General features: G+C 31.4%; 1 protein-coding gene across 3 annotated transcripts in view; it reads left to right on the forward strand.

Moving 5' to 3' along the window:
- The window catches only part of LOC126889348 (ionotropic receptor 75a-like), an 80,633-nt gene that overhangs the window by 50,573 nt on the left and 15,170 nt on the right, over positions 1 to 14,890 (forward strand). For all 3 annotated transcript variants that reach the window (XM_050657584.1, XM_050657585.1, XM_050657583.1), the window contains one exon: positions 10,182 to 10,417. In XM_050657584.1, coding sequence (XP_050513541.1) covers positions 10,182 to 10,417 — 236 coding nt within the window. The remainder of the gene's footprint in view (positions 1 to 10,181; positions 10,418 to 14,890) is intronic.

A 14,890-nucleotide genomic window follows, 5' to 3' on the forward strand; every position in this document is an offset into this window, starting at 1 on the left:
TCTCCCAATTCCTCGCTTTCCGAATACTTTACCTTGAAGGATTACCTTCAGTAATCTGTATTTAGTGCCGTTTCTCATTATGTGTCCGAGAGCCTCTAACTTTTTTCCTTTTAATGGTATACATCATCTCTCTTTCTTTGCCCACTCTTCGTAATACGGTCTCGTTTTCAAAACAGTTGTATCTTATTACATCTGTTAGTCGATACTATTTCTAATATACTTTGACAACATCAATTCTCTAACCTCTTAAATCTATATAAGTCGATCGCTTATAGAGTCCATGTCTCCTAGTCGAATAACAAGGTTGACAACAAAAAACAACATATATGTACTTCCACTCTAACTTTTCCCATGCACGAAATTATTCACGAACTACTTTTTAACTCTTTTTAACTCACAGAACTCTAGGTCTCTTTTTAACTCACAGAAACTAGTATTGCAAAATTAAGCCGCTTTTCCATAGAAAGCGCAATAAGTTGAAAGAGGATACACAATATCGAATGTCTTTGATAGCTTATGAATTTTGAAGTTTATAATTTTCAATGACAGACAGTTTTTTAATTTATTTATTGTTTATTTGGTTTTATAAACCAATAAAGTTTTATTTATTTATCAATACAGTTTATTTGGTTTTATATTTATAAAAAATAAATATAATATTTCAGTGAAATAAAGGAAGAGTTGCGGGACTGACTTTTGGGTCCCCAGACAAGAACGAGTATTAGTAATATTGTAGTGTTGATAACTCAATTTGTGAAGAATTTGAATTTGTATCACTGTTTCCCCAAAAGTTTGATATATTAAAAATATTAATTGTTTTTAATGTAATTCGCTCGATAGTTTTGTATTTTTCAACCTTAGGTAATAATAAATCTTCTGAACAATAGTAGCTTTGTTGCTGTGACTTTTTTAAATTTATTTATTAGCGTTCCATATTTATCTTTATATTCGTAATAGTCTGTATGGTGTTCAGGCTGTTTAATGTTGAGTCCATCAATCTCCTCAATAGTGAAAAAAGATTAAACACTTCAGTAAATTAACTTTGTTAAATACGTTCACGCGACAATAGCAATTTCCTAATTATTATCACTGACACTCTGACAGTAACTATCAATACGAAACATCGACGTACGTTTCACTTTATTGTTTTATTCAACTTGTTTGAAAATTAACCGTGACGCATGGGAAAAGTTGGAGTAGAAGAACATTATTGGCATTGAGCAACTAAGTCTTGGATTATTATTTCTCTCTGCAGAGAAATGACTTAACCTTTAACTACACGCGCTGGCGTATTTTGTACGCCAGATATAAGAATTCTACTGCAAATATATTTAAAAATTTAATTTTTGACCCTGTTTATCTATTTAACCTATCACTGGAATGTGCTTTACAATTGGTTTTAGCTTCGTTAAAATCGGCGTTCCGAGAAGATCGTAATTTATTATTTGTTGTTTCCGGTGGTGTATAAAATATGCCACGATGTTAGTAATATAAGTACATCTTTTAATTGTTTTTTAGTCATTAAATCATCTTGGAGGAGACTACTAACTCAGTGAGAGCTTTATGAGTGGACTGTTTAGCATAGGGTGAATTTAAAATAGAATAAAAAAAATAACAGTAAAAAAACCAGACCTTAAAGTAAATTGTAATAAAAATATTTCCTACCTTGTCATTTCTCGTTGCACAAGCTGGAGCAGGCCTGCTATTTTTCGTACTGCTATTGCTGAGTAGTATAAATCACTCGCGAGGACTATATTGAGTTTCTATACACTTTTCGGAATAATTGTAAGTGACTGTTAACCAAGAGAGTTGGTTGGCGAATTGTCTTTTTAAAATGAGGCGAGTAGGCAGGTAATTACATACAAAAAACTTTAAGGTTTTTACTTGAAAATAATGATAAAAATTAATACATACTCACTGAATTAGGTATTGGCCTACTCGTATATACGGGGTGTCCCATAATATTGAAAAGAAAATGAATTAAAATATTCTTTACAAAAACAAGAAAATTAAAAATTGTTATTCCTACTTATGTGGACGAACCACAACCGCCCACCACAATACGCAGTATTGTTACGGCTCAAAAGGCAAAGGACATAATTTTACTATAGAGCGTTTATATATACCACTATTAGTTTTCACTGTGGCCACTCTAACTATACCATCAGATCCAGGATGAACCTCAATTATACGGCCCAAAGGCCATTGTAGCGGGGGAATATTATTTTGGCGGATTACCACTAAGGTACCTAGTTGGACGTTTGGAGACGGAGAATTCCATTTAGCCCTTTGATGAAGAGTTTGGAGGTACTCCTTAGACCACCGTTCCCAAATCTGTTGGTGCAACTTATTTAATAATTGCCAACGATTCAACCGATTGTGCGGAACATCGAGCAACGTTTCTTCGGGCGGAGCACTCAAAGGCTCCATGGTCAAAAAATGTCCTGGAGTTAACGCACTAAGATCGTTTGGGTCTGAACTTAACGGGCATATTGGCCTCGAATTCATGATGGCCTCAATTTGAGAAAAAATAGAATAGAATAGAATAGAAATATGCTTTATTGTCATGAAAAATTTAACAATTTTATAGACAAAGCTTACAAGAATCATAAATAAGAACAATAACAAATAACAAATACAATTTACTAAAATATTATAAATCGTCCATATAAATAAAAATAATGAAGAGAAACAAAAAAAAAACAGTAACAATCTATTGCAAAATTTAAAAAAAAATTTTTGCAAATTGCATATTCTACTTTAAGAAATGTAATAATTTAAGTTAAGCTGCTGCATATGACACTCAAATATACATTAAGATTATACTTATAAATAAGAATACTGTACTTTTTTAATAGTATATAACTCTTCAAAAGTTAGTACTTGTTCTCCAATTGTGCGAATTAAATGACCCTTTACCGTCTTAATATTAGATTCCCATAAACCTCCAAAGTGTGGAGAAGAAGGGGGAATGAGATGCCATTGAATAGATTCATGAGAAGCAGCTTGTGATGCCAATCTGTTAAGTTCTGCTCTGGCTCCAACAAAGTTAGTGCCATTGTCACTATAAACATGTTGACATCGGCCTCTACGACTGACAAATCGCTTAAACGCAGCTAAAAACGCGTCAGTGGATAAATCAGATACGAGCTCTAAATGAAGAGCTTTTGTTGAGAAACAAATAAAAAACGACAAATACGCTTTAAGAGTTTGAGACTTTCGAAGTTTGGAAGCTCTTATAGGAAAAGGGCCCGCAAAATCAACTCCAACATTACTGAAAGGTTTTAGTTGAGATATTCGAGCTAGCGGTAGATTTCCCATTAACGGAACTGGAGACAAAGGATTCACCTTAAAACATTTAACACATTTAGACAGTACTCTACGAATGGCTCGTTTGGAAGATATAATCCAAAAACGCTGAGAAATTAGGTATTGAACAGTTTGAAGCCCGGCGTGTAGATATTGCAGATGAGTAGATTCAATAATCATATCAGTTAATTTACAACTGTTAGGAAGTAATGCCGGAAATTTGCGATCATACGAAATGGGCGCATTAGTTAGGCGACTACCTACACGTAGAATTCCCTTTGCATCGATAAAAGGTGAAAGCTTTCTTAAATTTTTTGGAAGCAGCTGTTTATCTTGGATAAAATTTATTAAAGTATTAAAAAAGATCTGCTGTGTTCGTTTAACAAAAACCAGTAAGGAGTTATGTTGCTCCAATAAACTTAAACAACCTATTTCCAGATTACCATATCGGTTTTTGGTTACATAATGGAAAAAACGAATAATGTAACACAAACATCGAACACACCTATTTAAAGACGAATGACGATCCAATAAAATATCTAAAAAATTATTGGGAATTTCAGCAATCAATGCGACAGTCCGCACTTCCAAATTTACATTAGTAGACTCCTTTGAATTAAGTTCAAAGAACGTTAGCGGATCAGATTGTAAGTAGGTTGGCCCCACCCACCATTTGGAACAGTTAATTAACTCAGAGGGTAAGCAACCCCTTGAACCAATGTCAGCAGGATTTTCTTCAGAAGGAACATAGTGCCAACATGAAGAAGTTACTCGATCCTGCACAAAAGCTACTCTATTGCTCACAAAAGTTTTCCACTGATGAGGGGAAGATTGTAACCAACGTAATGTAACAGCAGAATCAGAATAACAGTATATTTCCTTGATTTCTACTTAATCTTTAATAACAGAAGAAACAAAGGAGACTAGTCGAGCCACTAAAACCGCAGCAGACAATTCTAATCTGGGAATAGTAAGTCCCTTATTAATGGGTGCGACCTTAGATTTAGCTATAACAAAAGAAACAAAAGGTTGGCCTGAAGGTGATAAGCATCGAAAGTACAAGACAGCGCAGTAACCTTTCTCGCTAGCGTCACCAAAACAGTGAACTTCTAAGCGTAAAATATCGTCAATTAATAAACCACGAGTTAAATTTAATTTACTCAAATATGCTACATCATCAATGTATTTTTTCCACAAACGGATAATTTCTTTTGATGGAGCATCATCCCAACCAATCTTTTGAGTCCATATTCTTTGAATAAGGTGTTTAATTAGAAATGTTATTGGAGATAAAAATCCAAGAGGATCAAATATTTTTGCTAAATTGGACAAAAGATGACGTTTTGTACAAGAAGAGTCTAAAACTTGAACTTTAAAAGCAAATGTATCCGAAGAAGCGTCCCATTCCAACCCTAATACTTTAAGTGTTTTGGACGAAATATCATCATTAAATGTAAGAGGTTTTATTGCTAAATCTGATACAGCTAATCCTTTCAATAAATCGGGTACATTACTGGACCATTTTTTCAACTCAAAACCTCCTTTGGCAAGTAAGGCAATAAGTTCGTCTCTTAGTGCTAAGGCATTTTCGAAACTAGGACAGGAAGAAACGATATCATCAACGTAGGTTCCAGTTTTAAGTGCCTCGGCTGCTAGAGGAAACGAATCCCCGTCATCATTAGCCAACTGATGTAGACATCTAATAGCAAGATAAGGAGAACAAGAGAGACCATAAACAACTCTGTTGATACGAAGATCTCGAACAGGTTCAGAATTATTAGAACGCCAAAGTACTCTTTGATAATCTGTTTGAGTAGGATTAATTAAAATTTGCCTATACATTTTAGAAATATCGGCCGTAATTACATAACCATGCAATCGAAAATTAATCAAAATTGTACAGATGTCAGTCTGAAGCTTAGGACCAGTGAATAATTTGTCATTGAGTGAGGGTTGATTTGGAAGATGCCCGGAACCATTAAAAACGACCCTTAATTTACTTGTTAGACTTTCAGGTCTTAAAACACAATGATGCGATAAATAGTAAACATAAGGTGAATCGAAGTTATTCAATGGGACAGGTTCCATGTGACCGAGCTCAACAAATTCCTTCATAAAGGTGCGATATTGGTCATAAAGTTCAGGAGATTTTTGAAGCCTTCTTTCTAATGAATAAAACCTACTAAGAGCAAGTGATCTAATATTAGGAAAGACAGGATTTTCTTCCTTAAAAGGTAGATCTACTACAAAGCGTCCTGAATGTTCACGCGTATAAGTATTCATAAACATATTTTCCACTTTAGCGTCATTAGGAGCTAAGTAAAAAACTTCAGGGACTGCTTCTAATTCCCAGAATTTCTTTATTTGCTGATCCAAAGAAACCGTATCTTCAACTTGGCAAAATAAAGACGTAAGAGTAGGTGCCTTTGAAATATTTACTTTTCCCATAAGCACATAGCCAAATATAGTATTAATTGCATCAGGTTCATCTTGATTGCCGTAAATACGTCCATCCAAAAGAATTGTAGAGAATACATCAGCTCCTAAAAGAATGTCTATGGATCCTCTACGAAAGAAGTTATCATCTGCTAACTTTAAATTAGCAATATGGGGCCAAGTATTAACTTCTAAATTACATAAAGGCTGATCCTCACATATTTTTGTCAAGACTAACGCATCGGTTGTCAAAATAGGAGAAGATTTACGTACTGGTTTAAAAGAAATGGTAACCCCACCTAAATTAGTGTTCGACTGCATAGAACCTAATCCTTGGATGTTAGCTGAAGTTTTCATGGGACGTAAACCTAAACGCCTAAGGGTCTTTTGACAGATGAAGGACGTCATGCTTCCCGAATCTAACAGACACCTAACAGGTTGGTAGTTACCGTGACAATCAAGCACCTCAATACATGCAGTGGAAAGCAAAGTACTTTTATCAGCGGAAGAAAAACACACAGAAACGGATGATCCAGTCGTTGAATTTAAAGTGGATGCCGCCGAATCTTGAACATTCTCTTCTTTCTTAGAAGAGGAGAAGCAAAGTAGTGTATGATGTTTTTTATGGCACGAGTGACAAGTCCATGTAGATTTGTATAGGCTAGAACGATGTGATCCAAGACAGTTAATACACATCTTGTTCTTTTTTATTAATTGAAATCGATCTACAGGAGATTTTGCCAAAAAAACGGAGCATTTATAAATGGCATGGGTATCATTAGTTTTACAGATAGAACATTTTGGTTCAGGTTCTGTTTGAGCAAGCAATGATGTAGATTTGGAAGAATTAGGTTTTTTAGAAAAGTTAGATTTTGGTTTAGTGTGAAAATCAATATTATCTAAAGCGAGACAACTTTGATTTAAAAAATCAATCAGTTTTTTATAGCTTGGGATGGTTGAATTATTATGAAAAAGCTCAAAACGTGTTACTAAAGAAACAGTTAATCGTTTTAAAATCATTTGAACAAGTATAAAATCCCAATGTACTGTGGGTAGTCCTAGCTTATTTAGAGATGCCACATTTTTCGAAAATGTATCTAACAACTTGCGTAGTTCTTTTGGATCTTCTGAAGTCAGTTGTGGTGAACTTTCAAGGTTATTCCATAAATTGGCAGCGATTACCCTAACATTATTAAACCTTTCACAAAGCAGATCATAGGCAATTGGATAATTGTTTGCTGTGATATCAATATGATCCACAGCATCGCGCGCTGCACCCTTTAAACACGATAGTAACAAATTAAATTTGTCAATTGGTTGTAAGTAAGTAAGAGTATGAACGCGAGCATCAAACTGATCTATAAAACTTCTAAATTCAGTTATTTTTCCACTGAAAGATGGCAATTCCGGTTTCGGTAAATTAAAATAATTTATAGGTAAAGGATTTTGAGACTGTGAAGTTGATGTAGTTTGCTGACTTGATGTTGAAGATTTTCTAAAGGCTTGCACGTATGTTAATTTAATTTTATAATATAATTTGTCAAAATTACTACGGCAATCATCTTCGACTTTAAATAGCGCGTCCTCATTATCTTGCTCAGAAACTAACATAATTATTTTATTATGAAGATCATAAAAATTGTCACGAATTTTTTCCAATCCTTCATACATAACTTCCAAAACCGGGTAAAAATTCTTATCGTCAGCAGCTACCTTTAAAGCAACAGCATGAATTTCAGTCATTTGTTGCACTTCAACTTGTCTTAAAGATTGATATTTTTTAATTTTATCTGCCATTTTGTAAATTTAAATGTAGAATTAATAAATTTAGAAAAATATGAAATTAGCGTTAGGAAATAAAATAGGTTCACCACACGAAAATTAATAAAATACAACCGAACTTTGTGCTAATAAAATAGAAAACTATGTCCTCTGCTATTTGAATATTTATAGACAAAAAATAATTATAAAACATAAACCCTTTAAATAAAAATTACTGTGTAAAATAAACACACAGTTTCATCTATAATAGAGTCAACCTGTATAATAATTATTATAACAAAATTTGTCTATTGGCCGACGTTGACAATTTAATAATAATTACTTTTACATTAATGTGTTCCTTTTTTACTTAAAAAACAACATTAACTGAGGTATAGGTACCACTAACGATCGGCACAAACAAAAAACCAATTTACTAATTGATACGTGATTTTAATTTTGTAAAGAATATTTTATCGCCTTATGTTAAAGAATAACAAAAAAATAAAGTCAAAGGAAATGCGGTTAAATAACCTGAATTTGATTCTGATCTTTGTAAATTAGCAAAGTATGACAATAAAATCAAACAATTCAGGTTTAAAAGAAACTTTCCCCGACTATATTACCCTCTTAGAAAAATGAAAAATGCAAGAAAAAAATATAGAAAATGGATCTATCAGGCTCGTAACGGATCAATAAATCATCTTGGAGGAGACTACTAACTCAGTGAGAGCTTTATGAGTGGACTGTTTAGCATAGGGTGAATTTAAAATAGAATAAAAAAAATAACAGTAAAAAAACCAGACCTTAAAGTAAATTGTAATAAAAATATTTCCTACCTTGTCATTTCTCGTTGCACAAGCTGGAGCAGGCCTGCTATTTTTCGTACTGCTATTGCTGAGTAGTATAAATCACTCGCGAGGACTATATTGAGTTTCTATACACTTTTCGGAATAATTGTAAGTGACTGTTAACCAAGAGAGTTGGTTGGCGAATTGTCTTTTTAAAATGAGGCGAGTAGGCAGGTAATTACATACAAAAAACTTTAAGGTTTTTACTTGAAAATAATGATAAAAATTAATACATACTCACTGAATTAGGTATTGGCCTACTCGTATATACGGGGTGTCCCATAATATTGAAAAGAAAATGAATTAAAATATTCTTTACAAAAACAAGAAAATTAAAAATTGTTATTCCTACTTATGTGGACGAACCAGTCATTATGGGACAAAATATATTTTTCTCAATAAACAATACTTTTTCTCTCATGTAAAAAATCACATTTTAAAATTTTTTTTTATTAGAAATTTTATTTCTCAGGGGATCATATTCCAGTTATAAATCCCAATTGACTTACTGAAAAAGAACTCCAAGCATTCTCTGATGCCGAATAATGTTTATAACAAACAACTAAGTGTATTTTTTCAAAAAAATATAAACAAAACCGTTATTTTTAAGTGTATTCTCTTGAGGCGTATAAAGTACACCACGCATGTACTTATGTTATAACTTGATGCGCGGGTAGTTAAAGGTTATTCTTTATTTGATACAAATATTTATTTACTTTCTCTGTAACTGCATTATAAACTACAAGAGTTTCTTTGACGAGTTTTTTTTCAATATTATGATTATGATAAATTTAGGTTTTTGCGGTTATTTTTTGAACTGTACACATTGCATACATTTTTTAATATTTGAAGCTGTACTTGCAGGTCCTCAAAATTTGTTCTGAAAATCGATTCTCTATATAAATTGACTAAAAGTAGAAAGAGTATACAGCCTTGACCGGCGACTTAGGACCTCTTTTTTTTAAGTCAGTCTGTAATTCTAACCCTTGTTATTTATTTGTTTCCAATAAAGATCAAAGCTATAGAGAAGACATGTAGACACAGATTTATATCCAAGTTTTGTGATAGTAAATAGCAACGGTTAAAATTCTTTTATTTGCGGTAAAGTTTGTTTTTTGTATACTCCCTGTTTTAATATATGGCTCTCAGACATGGACGTTTACAAAAGAGAATATGGAAAAATAGCAAAGACAGAAGGAGCCATGGAAAGACAAATACTGAACATTAAACTATCAGACAGGAAAAGAAACGAATGGATCCGTAACAAAACAAAAGTGAAAGATGTCTCTACCCAAGTAGCAAAGCTTAAATGGAAGTTCGCCGGACACACCCTACGGCAGAAGAATGAACGATGGACTAAGATGATTATACATTAGAGACCGTGGAACCACAAACGAAAAAGGGGAATGCCACAGATGCGATGGTCAGATGACCTGACACCAAGAAACACACTGGGTCAAAATGGATGCAAATTGTCCAAGATAAAGAGGCATGGAAGAAGGAAGAGAAGGCCTATATCCAAGGATGGATGTTTAGGGCTGATTAGATAGATAGATAGATAGAAAGTTTAAGTTCGCAAAGTAAATGGTTGTCCTTTTATTTAACAAAAATGCTTTAAATATTCTGCATTTTTCTAAAAAATATTTTCATCCTAAAAACTAAGACTGAGGGTACTTTTCAAAGTAGATTTATTTTTATTCAAATATTAATATTGAAAGTTATATCTAGTTTACCATATTTTATTTATTATACACCTACGAAACAATAAGATATTTATATATACATATATATTTGCTTACCACAGTAATCTACCGTTTGTTTTAGATCGTTTTTTATATATCAAAAACCGAAAGTGACGGCAAGTTCGTATGAAATTTTTTTGAGGCCACTGGAAACCAACGTTTGGCTTTTAATCATCTTAACTGTATGTGTTATTCTTATACTAATGAAAATAGTGTTTTCCAGCGAAATGATTCTATTACCTGATAAGAAAGTAAGAGTTGAAGAAACAAATTTTAGTTTCTTGGTATTATTTGCCATGGGAGCATTTTGTCAACAAGGTAACTCAGTTTAGCTCTATTATGTTTAATTTTAAATATATTAAATACAGTGCAATTAGAACGAAAACATGCATTGTTTCGGAATAATTCAAACAAGGTTATATTTTTCTAAAACTTTTTTTGTTAGTTTATATACATGTTAAAGTAAAAAGTTCTACTCACAGGTTTTGCCGCTAATTGTTTATTAATTGTTGAAAAAATGACAATTTTTTTGTATAAGTAATTCTAAAAATATCGTTTAATTCATCATTTTACTTTGATCAAATATGTTTCTATTTTGTTTTTGATTATATTGAATCCGAATATGGCAATACAATTTGAAAATTCTTATACACTAGATCTTATACAGCATGTCTGCGTAGCTAGGAACCATATAGGAAACATTTTTATTATCAATTTTACCAAAAAATGTTATTTTCCAAAAGTGCTCTGCATAGCCTAAAATCTAAAACTCAACCATCGGATATCAAATTTTATCAATTTTATACGAGGTGTCAAAAATATGAATTTCGTTAAAGACTAAAGTACCTTTATATTCCAGAATAATAAAAATTGTTGTTATGAAAAGTTATTTGTAATTAAAAACTATGTTTTAATATACAATTACATCCTTGTAATTAAAAAAAAAATAAATTTTTTCTCAAATTACACGATATCCATCATCATTTTGTTACATTTATGATAACTATTTTACTATCAATTTTACGAAAACAAGTTATTCTTCATAAAATGCTCTTCCTGGTCTAAAATCTAAGATACAATTATCAGATATCAAACTTTTTCAATTTTATACGAGGTGTGTAAAAAATATGAATTTTTCTTAAGACTGAAGTGCCTTTATTATTTACAATATTTTTATTAGAAGGATGTAATTGAACACTAAAACATATTTTTTAATTAGAAACAACTTTTTTTATTAACGATTTTCCATATTGTGAAATATAAAGGTATTTTACTCCTGAGTGAAATTAATATTTTTTGACATACCTCATATAAAATTAATAAAATTTGATATTTGATGGTTGCATCTTAGATTATATACGTTGCAGAGTATTTTATAAACAATAACTTTTTTTCGTAAAGATGATAATAAAAAAGTTATTAGTAGGTTCCAAGTTACGCAGACATACTGTATAAGAGCTAAAAAAAATTTTTTTTGTTGAACATTTATTATTATTGAAGCTTATTATTAAATGTATTTTAGGTAAGCTTTACAGAAAAAAGTTTTGATCACTTTGTATAAACATTTTTTTAGCTGGTAATTTTCGGTTTTTGTATTACATTTTCTCAAAAAGAAATAGATTATTTCATTTCTAAAGTAAAATAATTTTGTGCATTTTATAGATTACAATCTAAGCTTTAAAAAATCACCTACAAAATTGTAATAAATCTGTTCAAACTTACGTAATACCGTCTTAACATGGTGATAATTCTGTAATACTACGAAGTTTTCAAAAATTACATTTTTTGAGACGTCATATCAATTGAATTAAATTTTTGAGATTTTTTTTGAACGAAACATCGTTTAGTAAGATGTTTGAAAGGTAAGTTGTACAAAATTGAGAGTTTTATAAGAAAAATTGTATTAGTTACACATTTTTAAATCATTTTTAAACAAAATTTATATAACTCTGATTTTCCGCCCAGACTGTACTTATGTCCACAGGCTTTACTTCTTTTTATTATAACCATAAGATAGCTTAATTATTCTTCTTTCATGTCCAATTTGTAAAATTTCATTTGATCAGTTAGTTAAAGAATTACATTAAAATATCTCAACCGTGCACTTCTCCTAACGCTAGTTTACAGTGCGCCAATGTTTGTGAAAAGGGTGACTTTAACGTTATAAATAAAAAATTATAGAAGCTACAGATTTAATTTTAGAAAAATCTTTATGTAAGATTTTTTTTGTAAAATTTTCTGAATTTGTCAATGGTCAAGTCAGTTTTTTTCTAAAGTTTATATTTTCGGAGTTACTTAAAAAACATCTAATTTCGCAGTTCATTTGTTTAATAAAAAATGAAGCACCCACTTCTCGAGTAGAACTTTTTGATATGTTGTTTATTAAACATTTCTTAATCAAATTACAAAAAGTTCTATCTTATTTGATTTTTTCCGAAGTGAAAATCTATATGCACTCCCCTAAAATTTAAACAAACATTTCAACTAAACTAAGATTAAATAAAATTGAGTACTTAGGACAAAATTATGTGATGAGAGGGCAAAATTACTCATTATTATAACTTATTATGCAAGGCAAAATTCGAGAAGAATATCGTGGCTTAAGGATTTAAGACGTTCGCTGCCCATGGCGCACGAGTAGCGTCACGAATGTTTTATCACAGGTACCGATGACGCATAAGTGGCGTCAGTAGTACTGTTTACTAAATGGACGATTTAAGTACGTGGTACCAGACCAGCCAAGTGGCGCTTGCTCAAGATGGACACCGAAGGTGTTAACAGGATTCGCAAAGCCATGATGATTTCCAACCTTTGATAGAAGATGGAACTTAAAGAAGAAAAGAAAAGTAAAAAAAATAAAGTATAATAAATCAAATAAAATTACTAAATCCAGCGATTATAGTTTTTAAAAACAAATACAAGCTTATTTATATCGTTTTTCCTTTTTTACTAAATTTTCATTTAACAATTTCTTTATAGTCTTCTTGGTTAAACATTAGTTTCCCTCTTGAGTATGTTTTCTCTATTTTAATGATTTTTTGTACGTTGTTAATAGTAATCTAGTAAATTATCACGTAAGTGGTGGTAAAGAACATCAAATAGGTGGAGCAAAAATTGTGCAAATAATATAACTCGATAAAATAACAAAGTATTACATGAAAGACTAACCTAGTCTTTTTAAGTCTATTAGTTTACGGTTTCTAATATACTTTGACAACATCAATTCTCTAACCCCTTAAATCTATATAAGTCGATCGCTTATAGAGTCCATGTCTCCTAGTCGAATAACAAGGTTGACAACAAAAAACAGCATATATGTACTTCCACTCTAACTTTTCCCATGCACGAAATTATTCACGAACTAGTTTTTAACTTTTTTAACTCACAGAACTCTAGGTCTCTTTTTAACTCACAGAAACTAGTATTGCAAAATTAAGCCGCTTTTCCATAGAAAGCGCAATAAGTAAAAAAAGGATACACAATATCGAATGTCTTTGATAGCTTATGAATTTTGACGTTTATAATTTTCAATGACAAACAGTTTTTTAATTTATTTATTGTTTATTTGGTTTTATAAACCAGTAAAGTTTTATTTATTTATCAATACAGTTTATTTGGTTTTATATTTATAAAAAATAAATATAATATTTCAGTGAAATAAAGGAAGAGTTGCGGGACTGACTTTTGGGTCCCCAGACAAGAACGAGTATTAGTAGTATTGTAGTGTTGATAACTCAATTTGTGAAGAATTTGAATTTGTATCACTGTTTCCCCAAAAGTTTGATATATTAAAAATATTAATTGTTTTTTTATGTAATTCACTCGATAGTTTTGCACTAGATTGTACTATATTGAACTATGTAAGTCATATTAAATTTTGAGCAATACATATATGTAGTACATTGTTTCACGGTTTTTGCTTCAAATTTAAAAAACCGCTTGGATTGACATGAAGTTTGGCATACACATAGGTAGCATGTCAAAGAAGAAAAGTGATATTGTGATGATGTGTGCTTTTGCCCTTGAAGTGAGTTTCACCCCTTTTCGTGGGTGAAAAAATATATGTTCAAAATAAGTCCAGAAATGGATAAACTGACTAATTCTAAGCAACGTTTGTTCTGTTTCCTTTTTTCACTAAGTTAATACTTTTCCAATTATTTGCGAATAAATATGTTCATTTTTCTACAAAAAATATACACGTTTTTTGGGCGGTTTTTTGCAAGTAACCCAAAAATAGGGCAGTCGATGAGGGTATGTGGCTCCGAATTCCATCCTACTATATCGATTCACGTGATATTTTCACAGTAAGTAGGGAATAGCCCAAGAAAAAAAGTCTACCCTATGCCGATGTGTGCTTTTGTCTTGGAGGCGGTTCCCACCCCTTTTCGGGGGTGGAAATTTTTTTGCTTAAATAACTACGGAAGTTGCTAGAGAACCTAATACTAAGCAAAAACTGTTCTATAATTTTTTTTTCGAAAACTCGATACTTTTTGAGTTATTCCTGGTTGAAAATTGGCCATTTTGCTTAATGCATAGATTACCTTAAAAATTATGCATCTAACTAAAAAAACTGTATAAAACATTTTTGTAGCTTATAAAATAACAAAGAGATTCTTTCCTTTATGAATCTTCTAGTTATAACACAAAAAGAGATATGGTAAGTGAAAAAAACTTGTTTTCCTGGTGCATGCTCAAATCAGTGTATTTAACTTGAAATAACAGAGAAACGGTCGATTTTAGGTGTATTATGCTACCAATAACTTTTGTTGTGCTTGAAAAGATCTTTAAAAT

This window comes from Diabrotica virgifera, chromosome 8 (assembly GCF_917563875.1).
Source record: "Diabrotica virgifera virgifera chromosome 8, PGI_DIABVI_V3a".
Classification (NCBI taxonomy): domain Eukaryota; kingdom Metazoa; phylum Arthropoda; class Insecta; order Coleoptera; family Chrysomelidae; genus Diabrotica; species Diabrotica virgifera.